Source organism: Tenrec ecaudatus, chromosome 11 (assembly GCF_050624435.1).
Source record: "Tenrec ecaudatus isolate mTenEca1 chromosome 11, mTenEca1.hap1, whole genome shotgun sequence".
Lineage (NCBI taxonomy): Eukaryota > Metazoa > Chordata > Mammalia > Afrosoricida > Tenrecidae > Tenrec > Tenrec ecaudatus.
Genome location: NC_134540.1, coordinates 73,826,021 through 73,847,172, shown reverse-complemented (window position 1 = coordinate 73,847,172; position 21,152 = coordinate 73,826,021). Strand labels below are relative to the sequence as shown.

The 21,152-nt window shown below is 42.5% G+C and overlaps 1 protein-coding gene and 1 long non-coding RNA gene across 2 annotated transcripts; both read left to right on the top strand.

Annotated features, from left to right (window-relative positions):
* Positions 1 to 1,019: 1,019 nt before the first annotated feature.
* Positions 1,020 to 6,736, top strand: LONRF2 (LON peptidase N-terminal domain and ring finger 2). The gene is made up of 6 exons (XM_075562680.1): positions 1,020 to 1,024; positions 1,271 to 1,385; positions 2,557 to 2,678; positions 3,781 to 3,939; positions 6,134 to 6,296; positions 6,731 to 6,736. Exons 1-6 carry the CDS (start codon positions 1,020 to 1,022, stop codon positions 6,734 to 6,736), a joined length of 570 nt encoding a protein of 189 aa, XP_075418795.1.
* A 456-nt stretch (positions 6,737 to 7,192) lies between these two features.
* LOC142461387 (uncharacterized) lies at positions 7,193 to 20,926 on the top strand. The gene is made up of 2 exons (XR_012786888.1): positions 7,193 to 7,336; positions 16,451 to 20,926. It is a non-coding gene; the product is annotated as an uncharacterized LOC142461387 (long non-coding RNA).
* Positions 20,927 to 21,152: the final 226 nt, after the last annotated feature.

The following is a 21,152-nucleotide window of genomic DNA, read 5'->3' as shown; positions in this document are numbered from 1 at the left end:
CACCATAAGTTCCCTCTCATCCCACTGTGATGGAGCCGATTCCCTCTCTCAGTGATCCTGTAGGACAGACAACTGCCTGCTCCCTGGGGTTTCTGAGATGTTAACACTTTTCAGGAGTAGAAAGCCTTGTCTTTCTCCCTTAGAACAGCTGGTGGTTTTGAATTGCCGACTTTGCGGTTATGAGCCTGACAGGGAACCATTACATCACAAGGACCTATTGGTCATTTTTATAGCATGCAAAACCTCAGGTCCTGAAAGTGGAATGGGAGATGGGATGTTAAATGATGAGAAAAATTGGGGAACAGAAGAAGAGGCATCAATCAACCTTTAAAAAAATTTTTTTATGAATTACAATTTTTCATATTGTGTAGATAGTTATATAAACCATGTTATTTGTTTTTTAAAATGCTGTACATGACCACAGGAATGAATTGATCAGTACAATATTTTATACACTTTTTATAAGTATGAACCAAAATAACTGCCATAGCATCAGTTTCAACTCTTAGAGACCCTATTAAGATGTGAGGATGTTTTGTGAGTGACTGTCACGTTATGGAAGATGTGCAAATATTTTTATTATCCTTTATAGCTTTTAAACTATTCAACTTCTCAAAAGGCACCATGAAATCATAATTGTTAAAGGTTACATTTCAGATCCAACAGGCCCTCAGCAGTGAAATCATTGGGTCCTTTGAGATGCTCATTAGGAATGAAGTGAGCATATCAGCTGGGACATGACAGAACATTGCAGATGGAGCTCTGCAATACCTTCACAGTCAAAAATAGAGACATTCAAATTCTTAGAAAATACTTTCATTGCCAGCACAAGCTGCACCATTAAAGCAGTTTGTCCAAAGGAAATAATGTTTATTGCATGCTCTTCCTCAGGTGTTCAAGTGTTAATTTCAACATTTAAACATTTTCCAGATGGAGAGTCCTTAGCTGAAACCATCATGGACTCGGAAATCGGGGATTGCTTTTCAGTAGATGTAACTGACCTTACCTGTCCACATTGCATGAGGTAGGGTGGCATAGGGTTCTATCCCTAAACCTAGGGATCTTTTTTTACCAGAGAAATTATCGGTACCTCCATAATGAATGATTTCTTTTGTCAAACCTTGTCAAGAGAAATTATAAAAATAGAAGTGGGTGTGAATAAGTTCTCATAGAGTATGGGAATTGCAGAAGGAATCCTTATTAAATAAATAGACAATTATTTAAAGTCTCTGGACCTTTCTCACTAAAAACACTTGACTTCACCACTCAGGTTGCTCTTTGACCCCATTGTTACATCCTGCGGACACACAGTTTGCCTGAGGTGCCTTCTCTGCTACTTTGATGAGGTTCCATGTTGCCCACTGTGCAGAGAGCCACTTGCTGATGTAAGTACATTCTGTGAAACAGGAAGGTGCTCCTCTTCCGATGCTCAGTTCATGCCCTTGGCTTTGGCCCTTGGTTTCTCCTACTGCCCTCTTGTTACAGAAACTTCCCTTTCTCCACTCATTAGATGGGCCTTTTTTTTCCATCCAGCAGAATAAACTAACTGGTCCTAGGAGACAATGAACAGCAGGAATGGGTGGCACCACCTGGATAGAGATGATGGAAGAAAGACCGGTGGCACATACTAAGGGTGCTGTAGTGTTTCCCGGCCCCTAGAGTGCTTCTAGTATGTAATACAACATGAACTGCACTTCATGCTCCTGCTCCTTCAAAAGCCTTTGGGGGAATCACTGGTCTTGGTTTTCTTAACACCCACCCCCACCCTCCGGAATACTTTCCAGTTGCAGTTGTATCCTTTGATGTAGAACTGTGGTTATGGAGGGCTGGCTGAACTGTAATGCTGTTATAAGGACGAACCCAATTTATAGGAAGCATTTATAATGGTTCCTTGGGAATAGCTCTTTGAACACATCATAACCCTTCAACTCTTTGTTCTTAGCATTTATTTAGACTCCACCTGCCTTCCCTTCACATACAACTTGAATTCCACGGTCCCTTTGGGCCCCTTTTCTCAGTGTTTGGAAGAATCACTGTTGCATCTTGATGTGGCCTGTGAGTAATGCTACAAACCTCGTCAAACCATAAAATTAGGGGACTTAAATTATAAAGTGTAAATTAGATAAAATTAGGGAGCTGAAAGCGTAAACTACAGCATCTCTTAAAATCTTAGAGCCCAAACACTAGTAGTCATCTTTATTGCTTTTTTCTCATAACCAAGTATTTCACTCTCCATGATAACGAGTTCACCTTTCTCTTGTCGCCTATTAAGTCCTACTTCATTCACTTCTTTTCCCCTCACTGCCATTAAGGAAGTAGAGTCCAGTGAGCACCTCCTCTCCTCATCTCATAGTAAAGGTTCTCTGTTCCCCTCTGTGTGCTCATTTCCCTCCCTTTCTGTCTTTGAGGGATTCACACCCCAACCCCCCCCCCCCTCCCTCTCTCAGCCTCCTTGTTGGACTTCCCTGACAGGGAAGAGAGGCTTTTCCCTTTAGAATCAATTTCCACATGGTGTGGCTGGCCGCTGACAACATTTAACCGTTTCTTTTGTTGTAGCTGTTGGAAAACAGAAAGTTCATTACAACAAGACTGACTGAGGAGTTGCTGCGTCGTTACCTGCCAGATGCCTTGTCCGACAGGAAGAGAATTCATGAGGAAGAATTGGCGGCACTGCCGAAGTTAGTGCTCATGCTCTGTGTACTTGATTGAGTTCTGCTTGAAGTAGGAAACCTTGATAACATCACAGTCTGTTTTGGAAGTCTGCCTTGGCAGAGATGGTTGGAAATCTCTTAAGTGGCAAGAAATTAAGTGCAAATAATTTATGGAAATTTAATCACAAGGAGTTGAAGCGTTTCAACTGAATTATGTCGTTGCTTTCTGGATTTAGATAATCGCCCAAACCAACCGTAATTTCAACTTGTAGGAACCTCATGGTAGGGTTTCTGAAATACTAAACGCTTACAGGTGCAGAAAGCATCATCTTTCTCCCGTAAAGCAGCAGGTGGGTTCTAACTGACTTATATTTAGCAACCAACATGTCAGATGACTGTGTCACCAGTTCTCTCAGATAAGTGAGAGGGAATTGTTTTCTTGTGGGGGTGGGGGTGGGGTGGAGGGGAGAAAACCCTGGAGCATTTACGACTGTAGGGAAGAAAGCAGTAGTGCATCCAATCCCCAATGTCATTAAATCAATTCTGACTCATCTCAGTCCTATACTGCAGGGGCTTCTGAGGCTGCACATCCTTAAAGGGGGGGGCGGGGGCGGTATTGCCTCATTTTTTGCCTCTGTGGAACAACTAGTCAATTTAAAACAACAGGTTAACAGTTCAGCTGACCTCTTAACCTGCATCAAAAGGTCAGAATGAATGAAAGTACTTTTCTCATTTAACGTTAATAGTTGGATGTTATGATAGCCTTTAACGACGAAGACCTTACAGCTTTCCTGTTCTGCTCGTTACTTTAGACAACTTGCATGTCCCTTTAAGTACAGTTTAAATATAGACGTTCTCTGTATATGTTCTGTGGGTTCTAGGTCTAGTCACATAGGAAGGCATGTTTCTGACTCACCATGTTAACTAAGAGACGGGCTTGGTGGGAGATTCCAGATGACCTGCTAGACCTGTCCTGGCTTCGACTCACTCTGTCCCGAGGGTTTGATTTATTTTGTTGGTAAGAGAACTGAAGGGGGGTGGCTTTTGTTCTCCTACAAAGTTGAGTGAGTGATTCGGTGTGTCTGTTGGAGACTGGGTACCTAGGCTCACAGTTTTCCTTACTTTGCAGTGTGACCAGAAATATTCCCATTTTCCTGGAGACCATTGCCTTCCCTTCCATCATTTGTCCGATCTACGTCAGCGAGTTTCAGTATCATGTTCTGATAACAAAATGCCAGGAAGTTGGTGCCACTCGGTTTGCCATGTGTTCGCCTTTTGAAAATCCAGGGTAAGAATGGCCAATAGTCCAGAGGTCCGAATTAGACGCAAAATTTGTTCTTTTGCATGAACAACTGAGGAAGCACTTGAAAATGTCCAGTGGTTCCCATTACACCCCAGGGAAGACATCGCAGGCTGTTCACACTCTAACCTCAGCTACATTGTTAGACTCGTTCCCCCCACAGCTTCCGTTCAAACACGGTTGTGAGGCCGCTGCTAGGTGTGGCCCTTTCCTGAGTACAGCTCGTGTTCACACTGCTCTCTGCTTGCAGCTTTCCCATAGCCCAGCTATGTACAGATGAACTCTTGCCAGACTTTCCAGTTTGGAATATTGCTTTGCTAAGGTTTCGTTTCCACAGCCTGAAAATAATAGCCTTATAAAAAAGTCGTGGCATTTGACAGAGTTCACAGTCCAGACGAGGGAAGGGAGGGAGCTCTTGAAGGCCGACTTTCTCTCTGACCCACCAAACCTATTCTGTGTGAGAACGTTGTTTTGTGCCACCTTTTTTTCCTACTCTCGTTTTGCAACTCCTTTCAGAGCAGTTGGTAGAGTGGAAGCTAGGTCATGCTATGTGGGTGCCCTGATAGTCCATTGGACTAGTTGGCTCTGGGTACCTTTGTTTTCATAGCTCTTCATGCCTCCAGCTCTGGGTAAAGACCAATAGTTGTAATGTAGATGCCTGTTCACGTGCTTTGAAAACCCCAGTCGCTACTTGGGGGTCGCTAGTCTTCATGGACAACACTCATCCTAGGGAAGAGACCCAGGGAGGGAAGAAGAGGACTAGGGACAAAAGAAGCCCTGTACCCATTGGCACATTTCAGCCGCACAGGCATCCCACTCAAATAAGCCCCGTGTTTGTTTCAAATTTGCTATTGTTGCTGTAGAATCCGTTTTGAACATTCTCAGGTTTTGTTTTTGTGCCCTTTGGTTAAATTTTCCTAGGATATCAGTGACTCTTAACAGGAGCCCAACAACCCATGGTCGGTAAATTAATTATAATCTCCTTTTCTTTATTTTAAATCTTTATATTGGGACCCCTTACAGATAATACATTCCAAAGTTCAGTCACATCAAGCAGTATTCCGTTTCAAACATTCTCAACCTCCTTGATACCTGCTCCCCTTTATCCCTTCCCTCTCCCAAACCCTTATTATTGTTATACATATATATTGTCATATCTTATGCCAGATTGTATAATTATTACACACTATATATTACACCTATAAATGTTTTTCTTCTTTACTACTTTTCATTTTTCTTTCCTTCTGCCCCCACTATCATCTTTAGCCATCATTCACCTCTTAGTAGTTTCTCTCAAATACATTGTGATTGATCAAACACGACCAGAAGTGCTACAATCTCCTATTTTAGAAACCTTGCCATTCCCCTGTCCCTGTTACAAATGGCTCACCACTCCTCCCCCCCCGAATCCCACCCATGCCCCCCTATCCCCAGAACCACCAGTCTTGTCGCTGTCTCCTTGGGATTTCTTATCTTGCCTGTCTTGAATGGATAGACACCAAAGAAAGAAGAGAGTGAAGGGCCATACAAATAGGACCAAGTCTAACTAATATCCTGACCCAGGGTAGATGAGTATCTCTCTGTTAAATGGCAAGCATGCCTGATATAATCCACCAGCCCCCAAGCCTCTTTTCTTTCAGGGTTCCATGTCCCGGGGCACCTATTTACCTAATAGATATATCCTCAGCATTCCCTTTATATTGTACACATCCAGTAAATCACACTCATTAGTGCATGACCTGATGACACAATCCCTGATCATAGTGAGGTTTGTTTCTAAGTTGTTATTTTGAGATGACTTTAAGAAATGATAGCGATTGCGCAGACCCTTCACCCAGTAAAACTATAGTTCAGTATTGGAGCAGAAAAATACTGTTGATCAAACCAGCTGATCTTATTCAAACTTGGCCAGTTTGAAATGCACTATGGGTATGTGAGTGAATATAAGCTTAATGTATGCAGCATTTGCTGTGTGTTTTGTGTGCCTCATGTCACCACCACCACCACAGTCACCACACTGTACAAATGAACATAAAAACCCATCACAATGTACAAAGATTTACCATAAGGTGCCCTTTTGGGAGCATTTGATGCCACACACCTCCCACTCAAATCCGGGGTGGAGTGGGGATGAAGCCCTCAATGGATTTTAAAAGCCGTAAGCATTTGATTGCCCTTCCAGGGTTGGAGCATGTGGCAGCTTGCTGGAGATTAAGGAACATAGAATTGTACCAGATGGAAACCCAGTTGTAGATACGATTGGAATTTTGCGGTTCAGAGTCTTAAGCTATCATCACAAAAATGGTCTTAACACTGCAGATCTTGAGCATATTGAAGATAAAAAGGTAATGTTTATTTTACTGATGCATGTAATAGGGCCTAATCAGCTACATTTTCTCAGAATTATTCTCAGATTTCTATTGAGAATATTACTTTTTTAAAAAAAAATACTGATCTGGAGTTAGAGTCTCCTAAAGAAATTACCTCACTGGCTGTAGGTAGAGAACATTTCAAAGTTAGTGAATAGTGTGATTCATTATGTTGATAACAACTTAAAGTTCAGTAAACTTGCCTTAAAGGCAAGCTAGTAACTGTTTGTGGACCCGATGGTCACAACCACCCAACTGTGGTGTTTGAAGGCACATGCGGCCATAGACAATTCGAAAATGAATGGACTGGGCTGGTTTCCGATCACCTCTGTTAAAGCATGTCATGAGCAGGGTTTGGTAAACAGGAGCTTTCTGATCCCTGTTGCAGGTACTGGTATTTGTTCAAACAGGCATGACAGAAGGTGGTTGTGCTTAAAAATGTTAGAGAAACTAAAAAAGACGTGTATAAGAATATCTGTACCGGCCTTATTAATAGCCAAATTTTAGAAAAGCCCAGCTATCCATTAACAGGATGTGTTGCGGTGCCGTCCTGCAGCAGACTAGCACTCAGCACTGAAAATGAAGCACAGCACACATCAATCTGCGGGGGCTGACTGGTGGATAGACATGTTTACTGGGTGACTTCCCTTATGTGGGTGGGCCGGATGTTGTAACTGACTGGAAAGGGGGCTGGGGAGTGGGCTTTATCAATTACAAAACGTGCTCTGTGTTTAAAGTGCTGGTTACATATATGTGTACCAGTTAGCTGATTTCTTTGCAGTCCACAATCTAGACACCACCTCTATGGCTTACATGCTGATGAGTTCATAAAATGGTTGGTTGCCTTTTTTTTTTTTTTTGACAAGGTGGAAGGTCCAGAATATGCAGAACTTGTCGCTCTTCATGATGCAGTTTATCAGCAGTCTGTTTCCTGGTTTACTTCTCATGATGATAAAACAAAAGAAGAGATTATCAATTATTTTGGGTCAATGCCAGACAAGGAACCTGATCCCCAGGTACACTTTCTCCATGTGCTTTTTCTAATTGTATTATTTGCTGCTGCTGCTGCTGATGCAAGCTAAGACAAATGATGGAAAACCCAACAGCACCGCATGTTAGCCTCCCTTAAGAACAAAGCACCTTCTGACTCATGGTACATAGGAAAATTGATTCTGAGTGACTGCCAACTTTTATACTCTTCCTTATCTCACTAACATTGTAAGCAGAGTTGTTAGATGGTAAGTGTAGCATGCTGGCATGAACACATCTGTGTCTCACACATAATAAATAGGCGTTGAACAACAACAAAACTCAACTTACTGCCCTCAAGGCAGTGTCCACTCACAGCGACCCTATGGGACAGGGTGCTTCTGAGACTGTTAACCTTTTTACAGGAGTAGACAAGTGTTCAATAAGTGAAGAGAAAACCCCATGAGTCTTTGTATTTTCTGGCACTCTGCTGTCCAGTCACCATCAGCTTTGTCCGTGCTTCCTTTGAAAGCTGGTCCTTTAAGTTGAAGACTGGTGAAGGGTTTTGAAGTTCAAGCCACTCCTCTCGCTTGTATTTGAGCAAAGTGCCCAGGCTTGGGTTGCTTTAGGAGTGTGGCTTAGAGTAGTTGCCACTCCCTTGCACACATATATAGCTCCCTTGGAAAAAGGGAGAAAACGGGACCCTCTAAGGTTTCTAGATACAGTGAAAAATTTATGGGTAAGGTGAACTGTTTTTCTTTCCCCCCCTGGGCAGTGCTCACAGGGGCCCCGTGAATGGGAATCAAGCTTGACATCACCTAATAACCGCCACTCTCGTATGCATTTGTTTATGGTCTATTTTCCCACTGGAGACTAGAAACTCCCTAAGGAGATTGGTCTCATCCATCAGTATGTACCAGTATCTACCACAGGGCATGGCGCACCATGAGCACTCACTCTGTACACATTTATTGAACAGATTAAAGTACATTTAAATGGGGTCTTAAAAGGGGGGGGGGACACAAAAAACAGGTGAAAGAATGAGAAGGGATGTAAGGCTAGAAAGACTGCTTGGCATCTGTGGTAAGTTTAATCATTTTTTCTTTTTATGTCTCTTGAAGCCTCCTTGGCTCTTACTCACATAGGTTATGTATTTTTCAACCTCAAAAGAGTAATCCAAATGCTCGAAGCCTCAAAGCCCTACCTCACCATCTCCACCTCTATTCTTGCTCAAATGATATCTTGCTCAAATAACCCCCTTTTCTATACTGTTGCATGACTCAGATTCAGAAAGCAAGGCAATTGACTCACAGTGAATCTCTGGGTGGTACACACTGTGAACATCTCACCTTTTACGCACTAACAAGTTGGAGGTTTGCGTCCACCCAGAGATGCCGCAGCAGAAAGACCTGATGATCTATTTCCCAAAGACCGCAGCCACTAAACACTGGGGAGCACATACAGTCCTCCTCCTCTGAACCACTAGGGCTTGCTGGAGCCTGCATCATCTCTACAGCCCTTAGTCTGGTATGATATTTCTCTTGCCCTGGGGGTTGTTATATGTAAGCCCCGTAAATTTATGGTAGGTGTATTTGTTTTCAGTTGCCGTTATAACAAATAATGATGAGCCTTAAAACAGCATCAAACTGTTACCTTCCAATTCTGCAGGTGACAATTCTGACACTGATCTCAGTAGATAGAGGTTCAGGAGTCATCAGGGCTGTGTTCATCATGGAAGGTCTAGGGAGGCATCTGTTTTCCACTTTCTAGAAGCCGCACACTTTTCTCTGGCTAGAGACCCCCTTCCTCCTCCAAAGTTCAAACACTGAATCTCGCTGACCCTTCTGTTGTCTCAGCTCCCTCTGACCACACAGTGCAAGTGTCTCTGATATTAAAGGGAGCTGCGTGTATGTAGATTGGGCTCACCCTGATAACCTAGGATAACCAACACATCTCCGGGCTCTGAATTACTCATAATCTGCAAAGACCCTTTTGCCACATAGTATCCAGCTTTATAACATCACCCATGAAGAGAGCAAAAGGTCATCAAAGAAAAATAATGAAAAGATCAACGTGGATGTCAGAAGAGACAAACTTCTGTTGAATATAGAGTTGCCAAAAATAATGGAAGAAATGATGAGAGTCAAATAACATTTCAAAGAGCTGTTAAAGAATTCAGCGTATTGAAATGAACTGTGCAAAGACCTGCCTGGAGTTAGAAGGCCCAAAGGAACAGCTCAGCATGCCTCAAGGTGAAACAAGTGAGTCATTTAACCCTGGGGCAAAACATCAAAAGAAGATGGAAAAATACACCAAGTCCCTGTACTAAACAGAATTGGTTGATATTCAGCCATCTTAAGAGGTAACATAAGATCAGGAACCAATGATAATGAAAGAAATCTAAGCTGCACCAAAGGGAAAAGCAAGGCTCCAAGAATTGATGAAATGCCAACTGAAGCATTTCAACAAGCTGATGCAGCGCACGCACTCATGCATGCCAAGAAATTGGAAAGGTGCGGCCAGTCAGTTGAAGTGGTCCGTATTTGTACCCACTCTAAAGAATGATGACCCAACAGAACGCTCAAATTATAGCACAGTGCCATTAAGAGCACATGCAAATAAAATTTTTGCTGAAGATCATTCAACAGCAGTTGCAGCAGTATAATGGCGAGGAGCTACCAAAAATTCAAGCTGTATTCAGAAGACTATACACAAGGGATATCATTGCTGATGTCAGGGATCTTGAATGAGAATCTGTGTTGACTGAAAGCTGAGAATCACAGAAAGGCATTTAATTGTTTTTCTTGATTCAGAAAGGCATTTGTGTTGGATCATAACAAACTGGATAAATTTAAGAATAGGAATTTCAGAACACTTAATTATCCTCACATGGAAATTGTACAGGAACAAGGGATACAGAATGGTTTCAAATCAGGAAAGGATTACATCCTGTATGCTGTTAAAATATTCTGAGCACCGAATATGAAGAACATGGCATCAGGCTTGGAGGAAGGTTTATTACCAACCTTCCGTTTGCAGATGAGACAAGATTTTTTGCTGAAAGTGAGGAGGGCTGGAAGCACTTGCTGATGAAGATCGAAAACTGCAGCCTTCAGTATGGATTGCAACTCCATAGACAACAGGAAAACTTTTGCTTATATTCACAATTAGTGCTCATGGAAGCAGCAGTCAAGAAACCAAATGACATACTGGGCACATTTGCTACCAAGACCGCAGGATCCCACTCTGGAGACTAAGGTGCACCTGACACAGGCCATGGTTGTTTTTTTTCCAGTCACTTAACATGCATGTACAAGCTTGTGGAATAAGGAAAACAGCAGCTGGATGTGTGCATTTGAATTATGGTGCTCATGAAGAACACTGAAAGTACCATGGACTTCCAGAAGAACATCCAAATCCCCTTTGAGGAAGTGCAGTCAGAATGCTCTTTGAGAAGCAAGGATGGAGAGACTTTCTGCCATGTACTTCAGACATGTTATCAAAAGGGGCCAGTCTTTGGAAAAGGGTCATCATGCTTGGTAAAATAGCAGCTCATTGGGAAAAAGATTATCAAGGAGGTTGGATTGACGCAGTGGCTGCGGCAGTGGGTTAAGTTACGCATCACGGAGATCGGACAGGCAGTGTTTGTCCTAGTCTATGTAGGTTACGGTGAATCAGACCTGACTGCCCAGCACCCACCAACTACAACACCAATAGTAAGGTTTAGGAAATGTGTGTGAGGAGTTTTTACCCAGAGGTTCTTGCCATTAATCATATTACTAAATAGTTCTGCACTTGTAAGATGGGCTATTACCTTGAAGTAATCTTGAAACAAGCCAAAATACCACCTAAAGTCGTCTTGAACCCAAACAAAAATGGAGCTTATCTAGAAAAGTGTCTGCCTAGAGCATCATTGTGCTTTTATAAGAAATTGCTCTATGGTAGATGACAGCAACTCGGTTGATTAGATATCTTAAGCTAGGGCCATGCATGGTAGAGAACAGTTGGTAAAAGGACGGTGAGAATGAGTGGACTATTTGAAAAATGCAGTCACTGCAACTGAAGTATAGCTGTAGAGATGGTTGAATTGATGTATTCTTGGTGGCGTAGTAGAGAACAGTTGGTAAAAGGACGGTGAGAATGAGTGGACTATTTGAAAAATGCAGTCACTGCAACTGAAGTATAGCTGTAGAGATGGTTGAATTGATGTATTCTTGGTGGCGTAGTATTGTGGGTTACAAGTTGAGCAGCTGATTACAAGGTCAGCAGTTCAAAACCAGCCACTCCAAGGGAGAAAGGTGAGGCTACTCCTGTAAAGATTTGCAGACTTGGAAACCCACAGGGGCAGTTCTTCCCTGTCTTACAGGGTTGCTCTGAGTTTCAATAGACTCAGTGGCAGTGGGTTTTTTGTTGGTTTGGCTTATGTCTGCCCCTATAGTAATAAATAATGACACAAACAGAGTCATGAGTCCATGTAAAAGGACATTTTTCCTCTCAGTATCTGCCGTTTTCCATTTAAAGGGCACAACAGTGACTTCCATAAGTGCTACCTGGCAATGATCTTTGTCCTCAGGGATATATCTAATATATATATAAATATATATATTTATAGAGGTCTAGAAAAAGGCATGTACATATGCAAATATGTTTATATATGAGGATGGGGAAATAGATCTATGTGCATATATTTATAGGTTTAGTATTAAGGTAGCAGAAGGACATCAGGCCTCCACTCAAGTATATTCTCTCAACGCAAGAATACTTCTATTAAATTGGCATTCTATGATGCCACCTTCCCAACATAACCGCTGAAGACAAAGTGGGTGAATAAGCAAATGTAAAGAAAGCTGATGGTACCCGGCTATCAAAAGATAGAGCATCTGGGGTCTTCAAGGCTTGAAGGTAAACAAGCGGCCATCTTGCTCAGAAGCAAGAGAGCCCACATGGAAGAAGCACATCAGCCTGTGCAATCACGAGGTGTCAAAGGGATCAGGCATCATCAGAACAAAAAAATCTTAGTGAATGTGGGGGAGTGCCAGTGGGAGACCGAGAGCCCATTTGTAGGTCACTGGACATCCTCTTACAGAAGGGTCTCGGGGAGGAGACGAGCCAGTCAGGGTGTGATATAGCAACGAAGAAACATACAACTTCCCTCTAGTTCCTAAATGCTTCCTCCCCACCCCCTACTATCATGATCCCAATTCTACCTTGCAAGTCTGGCTAGACCAGAGAATGTGCACTGGTAACAGATAGGAATTGGAAACATAGGGAATCCAGGCGGATGATCCCTTCAAGACCAGTGGTATGAGTGGCGATACTGGGAGGGGGAAAGGGAGGGTGGGTTGGAAAGGTGGAACCAATTACATGCTTCTACATGTGACCTCCCTTGGGGATGGACAACAGAAAAGTGGGTGAAGGGAGATATCTGACAGGGCAAGTTGACAAAATAATCTATAAGTTATCAAGGGTTCATGAGGGAGGGGAAAAACAGCTGATGCCAGGAGCTTCAGGTAAAAGCAAATGTTTTGAGAATGATGAGGGCAATTTATGTATGGATTGTGATGAGTTGTATCAGCCCCTAATAAAAAGATTTTTAAAAAGCCCTAGTTCACCAGACGCTAAGGTGACTGGAGTCTACTTCCCCTTGGTGCCCCACATTAGGTGTGTGTGGGTATGGGCATGGGCATGGGCATGGAGGAGCATCCAAGGTACAGGAGTCAAGGCAGCTGAGATATCCTGGTTCCAGTGCCATGAATACTGAGAACAACTTTCTTATTAGCTTTTGCTTAGAGCTAAGTGGAGATGTACTCTATTTTAGTATATAAAATAGAGGCTACTATGTAGCACTAAATCTCAGTATACATATGACTAAAAGTAAACTTGTAGTAATATAAGTCAGTATATATACCATACATAAGAAGGGTTCCTCCCCCCCAAAATTGATTTTTCCTTTTTCTTTCCTTTTGGAATTATGTTTTCAGAGCTATTTAAAATTTTAAAACATTTTATTAGGGGCACATACAACTCTTACCACAATCCATACATACATCAATTGTGTAAAGCACATTTGTACATTCTTTGCCCTCATTTTCCAAAGCATTTGCTCTCCACTTAAACCCTCAGCATCAGGTCCTCTTTTTTTTTCCCCTCCCTCCCCGCTTCCTCTCCCTCATGAGCCCTTGATAATTTATAAGTTATTATTTTGTCACATCCTGCCCTGTCCGATGTCTTTCACCCCCTTTTATGTTGTCTGTCACCCAGGGAGGAAGTCACAAGCAGATCCCTGTAATCGGTTCCTCTTTCCAACCCACTCCCTGTACCCTCCCAGTATCGCCACTCATACCCCTGCTCCCGAAGTTATCATACGTCCTGGATTCCCTGTGTCACCAACTCCCATCTGCACGAGTGTATATCCTCTGGTCTAACCAGACTTAAACAAGGTAGAATTTGGATCATGATAGTGAAGGGGGCGGGAAGCATTTAGGAACTAGAGGAAAGCTGTATTCTTTATCGGTGCTACATCGCACCCTGACTGGGGTGAGGACTGTGTAGTATGGCAGGGACCTGATTAAATTTTTTTTTTTTAACAAAACAACCTTATCACCTTCAAAGTACTCTCTGTTACACTTAATGTACTAATCAAATCTGCGATTCCATTCTTGGAAACATTTTTCAAACTCATCTGTTTGGATGGCTGACAACACCTTTCATTTTTTTCTTCACCTCTTCTACATCTTCAGATTGTTGTACTTTTATGTCCTTCATCATTCACTGACACAAACTAGTCACATAGCGCAAGGTCAGGTACCTGGGGCATGAGAGGCATGCTATTTTGGTGTTTTTGGGTTTTTTTTTGCCTGCCTGAGCAGGTAATGCTGGCAAAAGCAGGTCCCTGTCTGCCACAAATCAGGCCTCCTTTGTTGCATACTGCTAAGCAATCTTTTCAGAACCTCTAAATAGAAAGCTTGATTAACAGTCTGACATGGTAGAATGAACTCCAAATGCAATATTTGCCTCATATCAAAAGATCCGAGCATCATCTTAACTTTGATTTCACTTGAGCCTCCTCTGCCCCGCTTATATTACATTTAATTAAAATTCAATCGTTTGCTTTTTAAAAAATTTTTAATCATTTTATTGGGAGCTCTCATAACAATCATGGATTGTATATCCATTATGTCAAGCACATTTGTACATAATGTTGCCATCATCTTTTTCAAAATATTTTCTTTCTATTATTTGAGCCCTTGGTATCAGCTCCTCATTTTTTCGCTCCCACTCTCATGAGCCCTTGACAAATTATAAATTATTTTCATATCTTACACTGCCAGCTGTCTCCCTTTCACCCATGTTGCTGTTCATCACTCTGGTGAAGGGGGAAGGGTACAGTGTTATATGTTGATCATTGTGATAGGTTCCCCCTTCTCCCTACCCACTTTCCTCCTCCAATTGTTCCTAAGGAGTTAATCTGTCTTGGGTTCTGTGTATAGAGAGCTCTTATGTGTACCTGCTCTGGTCTAGCTGGACTTGTAAGGTAGTGGGGGTGAGGAAGCATTAAATAACTAGAGGAATGTTATATATTTAATTGGTGCCATACTTCACCCTGGCTGACTCATCCCTTCCTGTGGCTCTTCTGTGAGGGGATGTCCAATTGTCTACAGATGGGCTTTGGGTCTACTGATGCCTGATAACTTATCCTGTCGACCCCTCATGCTCACACAGGCTGATGTGCTTTTGAAGAACTATTTTGTGGGCGAGGGGATGTTTGCTTTCAGGGTCATAAGAATAGCACCATGTCTTGTCACCAGTAATGGCCTTGGGAAAAAAGTCTGGATTGCTTCAGAACTATTCTTCAAAGCATGGCATGTTACACTCAATGCTCCTTTTGCTAGTCAGAACTCAAGGCACAAATTTCGCAGTGACCCTTCTCATTCCCAAATCTGTTAAAATGTACTGAACTGAGCTCCAAGATAGTTCAGGTAACTTCCCCATATCTTCAATGGTCTGTTATCGGTCTTCGAGCATAAGTGTGTGAATTTTGCCAACATTTTTGTCTGTTTGGGAAGTTGACAGATGTCCAGAACAAGATTTGTCCTAAATGGAAATTTCACCTTTTTTGGAATGAGAAAACCACTCACGTGCACTTGAGTTTTCCCCATAGGACTCTCCTTAAAAGTTCTGTTCAGCATCGCAACAGTTACTGCGACATTTTCCAGAGCAGGAACTAAAATTTCACAGCCACACGCTGTTCTTCTAAATCGGCCATCACTAAAATATGAGATTCGTGGGAAACTCCTTTTAAAATAATATTCACTGTTAGCAGAGAACCTTCCGAGGTGATCACTGGGTGCTAACTCTCAGGGAGTTGCTTGAGGTTCACCTAGTGGAAAAATGTACTACAAAAGCTTAGCCCAGTGGGACTTTCTTCTGTGTGTTTTAGGGGGCTGTGTGTGGGGGGGGTATCCCCTTGTATACTTACAAGAATATTATAAGAATGTATATTTTATACATTTGTCACATTAAATTTATTGTGTTTGTTTACATAAATTTAGGCTTATAGTAGTATGCTGTTAGAAAATGCATAACTTCTCAAACAGTAACAACATTGAAGTGTAGAAATAAAAATCTAAGGTCTCTTCTGCCTGTGATGGGAGCCCTGGTGATTTAGTGGTTAAGGGTTGGGCTACAATCCACAAGGTAAGCAGCTGGAGACTGCCAGCGGCTCCCAGGGAGAGAGAGGCTTTGGACTCCTGTAAGCGTCTCTGGCACAAGGGCAATTCTGCCTTGTCCTCTAGGGCCACTGTGAGTCAGAATGGATGTGATGGGGGTGGGGGTGGTTGGATTTTGTTTTGCCTGTCTGGCTGTGATAGACTGTCTAACTAGAGCTTTGAGAGATGAGAAGCAACGGTTTCCTCAAGGCTCCCTAGGAAGGTGTTTTTCGCTACAAGCTTTTCCTTTCCCCAGTTGTCCACCTTTCAACATGTAGCATAAAAGTAAACTCGCATTTTTGCTGAGGGATGAGTGCATTGTGAAGCAACCCTGAAAGAGAAGGTGGCATTTCATTCTTGCTCATCTCTCTCTCAGTTAAATAGTAGACTGTATGGGAGGTGGAGTGGTATGTATTTCTAGCAGTATTTGTAATACTGTGTCTCATTTTACAGAGTAATCCTTCTGGTCCCGCATGGGCCTGGTGGGTCCTGCAAGTGTTGCCAGTTGAAGAAAAATCTCAGCTGATTATCCTGTGCCTTACCTCGCTGAAGGACCGCCTGCTTGCCATCCAAAGCGCACTGGTTGTATGTGAAGAAATCAGACAGAAAGAGCTGGGCAAGATCAGCGAGAGAAGTCACAGACTTTCTCTCTCTGAAGGCTGCTGGCAGCCCTGCCTGGGTTAGCAACCATCCCACCTGCCTTTGTCAAATGTTTTATGTAGCTTTACGAAATGGAGTGTTGACTCTGACTCAAAAGTTAAGACTAATTTTTAGAGAATTTTTACCATCTCACTAGTTTAACCTGAAGTTTGAAGCCTTTGGTTGAAGTTTGAAGCATCAGAGATGATGCTTCTGGCTTTCTGGTCACTTAGAAGCACTGACCAACCGGAACAGCAGCCATGGTTTGCATGGACTTCCTGTTTTGCAGGAAAGAATGTGTTTTCACTGTAGAGGATCCTGTTATTCCAAATGGAAACAGCATTTTCTGGCGAGTCAGTGAAAGGGAAGCCACATTTTTAATCTGAAAGCATGCTTCTCAGAGCACAGGCTAAAAGGTTCTTAGTCTCCCTCACTGAGACATTATCTGCAAAGTTGAGAAATCAAACCATTGTCCAGGGCAGCAGGGACTGTGTTCCGTTCTTACCCAAGAAGTCATAGCTACTGAATAGGAACTGTATTTAGAATCATGTCAAGGTCTCAGATTCTGTAAAGTTACATGTTATTATCCAAATAAATGTCCAAGTATAGGAAAGTGGGCCTTGGATGAAGGAAAATCTAAGAATAGGGTAGTTGACTTGAGGGTAAATATTTGCACACTGTACCATGTGAGCAGATGTGAGTTAATGCTATAAAACACCTGGGGTGAAAGGCAGTCGAACACTCTGAAAGAATTGATCCAGTAATACTAGACATTTAGAAGATACTAACCTTTTGTACCAGTATTTGCATTCGAAATGAGACCCATCAGTAAATTTGAGCACATCATTTTTCTAATATGTGAAGAGGATTAAACACTGCTGTGGAATGGGACTCATCTTTTCCCAGGAAAATAAACCAAAAGTGTACTAAGCAAAAGATGACTGGTATAAGCTAGAAATAGATTAATAGATTCAGCAGTCTTGTTTGGTTCAACACCAGCCTAAAAACTGCTTTTTCTTTGTTTTATGACTGTCAGAACAAGCTATATGTGTATAAATTCCAACCTTTAATGAGTATTGTTAATATCTGTTAGAACGACTTTCCACCTCAGGTTCCTGATTATTGGTCTTGGAGAGGGATGTTCTTACCTCAAAAGACAGTCAAGAATGTAACGTGTGTTTTATCCCTTCAAAGTGGATGGTTTTTTTTAATTGAAAATGTATTTCCTAGTACTACATGTTGGCAGCTTGTCAGTCCATTAAGAAGTATACTAGTGGGTGTTGTAATCACATTATTCTCTCAGTTGTGTTTTTTCTACAGCTCCAACTCCGTTTCATTGTGGGAGTTAGAAAACAATCTGCTTTAATAATCATCTTAAAGAGAAAACGTGAAAGCATTTCCTAATCAAAAAATGCCAGTACCTCACTTTCTCTGAATTTCAGACCTCATGTTTAGGATGGCTTGAAAGCAGTCGAGTCAAATGATTTCTGAAGGATTGAATGACAGGAAACCCTGATCCTTGCAAAGAAGTGCAGACTACCCTGAAGATGCCAGGAGGCCTTTATTAGAAGTGGCCTGTGGAAACGGATATGCATTCAGAAATCGTTTCCCCCTTACATTTATATTCAGATAGCTGGAATCCCCATTCCTGTTTGGGTGTCTGAGTACCCTCAGTGTGTCACAGCTCCTCCAGCCTTCCTGGAGTTGTGTTGTTTCTGTGCTTAGAGTGTAAGATTAGGGGTTTTCTGTGAACACTTGGAACTTTTTCAGTTCTTGCAGCCAGAAGCACTCCCTTCCTGCTTCTATCTACCTCTTCGCGAGTCTTCTCCCTTGGAAGCCTGTGACAGTAGTGACCCAGAGCAGAGCAGCTGCCTGTTCTTTGTGCTGGTTTTTGTGTTTCATGCCAAAGGAAATCTCTTTGTCCTGGTCATAGCTCCTCATGGTGGGACAGGGGAGTAGATTGCTAGGCACCTTCTGAGTACTTTGGTCACATTATTTTTCAGGAAACCACCCAGCTAGTGACAGGCCACCAGTGCTCTTAGAAAGGAGAGCCTCCTTCTGACATCCGTCAAAATAAAAAAAGAACCCAGACCACGTTTGCTACAGAACCAGCTAACACAGAAGAGCCTCCCCTCTGGCTCTCGTTTCAGGGAAGTCATTCCTAGGGCTATCTCAGAAAACCATGCAGCCTCTCATTCAGAGCCAGGGCCAGGTCGCTTCATTGTACTGGATGGAAGTGTTCTAACATGAAAGCTTTAGTTACATCAGAACAAGAGTGGAATCTAATAATAGTCGTGTGTCAGTACTTTCGCCTCTCACAGCTGGGTCAAGTGATTCTCTGTCGATACCCAGGTGGCTTGACCCAGAATCCCAACCTGCCAGTGGCTGCAGCCATGGACTGGCTCTGCAACCCTGGCCGAGGGTGTTTGGCACATGGGACTTTTCAAATACCATCTTACATGTGTCTGCCCTCCTCTTCAGAATTGAACATCCGAGTACTGTCTGGAGAAGCAGACTGTCCGTTTAAGACCCCATCTTCAGAGCTATCAGGTGGTGGTGCACCAGATCTCGCAGCACTGTCCCACAGCGGGGCGTTTCTAGGACTATAAAGGTGCCCTATCTTCTCGGTACCACCCGCCTCTGAAAAAAAAGTCAAAGACCTACCAAGACCATTTAACTAAGTGTAAACTTGGTTCCTAAGTATGTCAGGCCTTACTCACTCATCTTTTGATCCTCAGGAAAGTGTTAAACTTACAGATTCAAATCTTCCATTTTTATTTAGTGTAATCAGCTCTGACTAACCTAAAGATCTGTCATCTGACATAGCTGTGTTCCTTAGAACTCAATAGGATTCTTAAAAGTTGCCCTTGTAAAAGTACTCATCTGTTTTCCCTTTGTGTCTTTCTCTCCCCCCCACCCCCCTCCCTTAAAGTACTTGGGTAACTACCACTCTTTAAAATTAACCTGAGAAAAAAGAAATGTGAAGTCTGGGAGAAAACAAGGGCAAACTGGAAGGAAAATGTGGGGGTGTGGTTTAGAGATTTGGTTTTGTTCTGGCCAGGGGGGCAGGGGGAACGTATAGGGAGAACTCTGTCCTTGGTTGTCACCACCCCTGTGTGAGCCGGCCCAGGAGATCCCAGGGAACTGGGTGTGAATGGGAGGCCTCATTCTGAGTCCTAGGCTGGGGGAAAAGGGTCTTTTCACCTAAACACTCTTCCTTTTCAACTCAGCAGTCACTTCACAATTTAACTGCTAACAAATGTCACCAAAGTCCACCCAGGCCTTTACAAGAAGCTTAGTAGTGATTCTGCTCTTAGGAGACTCTGGGTGTTTGAATACTACTGTAGGATAAGAAAACCAGGAAATTAAAATGCTACCATTGCACTTGGCAGAATTGAATGTGAGCTCATTTGAGCAGTATCAAGAAAAGATTTTTGACTAGATGTTTTTCAGCTGAGGTGCATGTGTGGGCCAGCACTGTGCCCCTCTGCTCATGTGCATGCCGCAGCTCAGCAGTGGGGCCACCTGTCTTCAGCAGAGGAGCAGTACTACAGACAAGAGTGTGAGACCTGTTTGGCTCCTTTGACTTTAGGCCAACTCTCTGCCCTCTCCAGCCAAGTAGAAGACCACGAGGCCTGAGTAAAAACAGATGAGCACTGTGTTCACCTAAGTCATGCTCTGGTTTGGCAAATGAGGCTTTTTAAGGCAAAGTGCAACAAGGAAATGCCTGACCTTTTGCTGTTGGGGATGGGGCGGTAGGGGTGTTCTAAAACATGGGGACCTTTGTGATTCACCATGCTGTTTTAACAATAATTTTGTCATGTATACAGTTCACAGTTGGATCAGTGACTGGAAGGAAAAGTGTAATAGGTTTGAAAGCTGAATGTACTATGTGCCTTTTGCTTTCAAGTGAGTGGAAGTGGTATTTTGCTGTTGTAGGGTACCATTCACCGTTAATATTATTGTGATGTAGAGGGAGGTCAGTTTTTCTCCTTACATGATAATTGGAAGAGCAGGCTTGAAACAATAAACTGATGTCAAAACCCTTAAAAGTCAAGCCTTTACTTGTTTGGAAATAAGGCAAAGTGTTATCCGTGTAATTGTACATCTGACCTTTTATTTCCTAAATTCCAGTCCAGATTCAAGATGCAATAATAGTTGGCATTTCTTTTTGTTTGGGTGAAGCCACACTTAATTGTTCCAAAATTTATTTCGTGTATTGTACTGTTCATTATAATTGGAATTGTTATCCAACTTTGTATTTGGAATAAATAAAATTTCTAACATTCATGGGCTTGTTTTAATCACACCTAAATAGGGTAAAAGGACTGAAAATTATATTACATTGTAGGATGTGGAACTATCTCTGTTTATTTCAGGAGCACACACATAATGAAAGGCAGTTGGCTGATTTTTAAGCATTGTTTTACTCCGGGCAGATATGAGGGGCCTTCAGAACATCCATGGAAATGGAATTAAAATATCGTGTAAGTTCCACAGGCTGGAACTCCCACCC

Bases quoted from the DNA above. Each gene is read 5' to 3' on its own strand.
- LONRF2 (XM_075562680.1), top strand. The intron at 1,386-2,556 runs GTAAGTACATTC...CTTTTGTTGTAG, and splicing joins GCAGAGAGCCACTTGCTGAT to CTGTTGGAAAACAGAAAGTT. The intron at 2,679-3,780 runs GTTAGTGCTCAT...CTTACTTTGCAG, and splicing joins GAATTGGCGGCACTGCCGAA to TGTGACCAGAAATATTCCCA.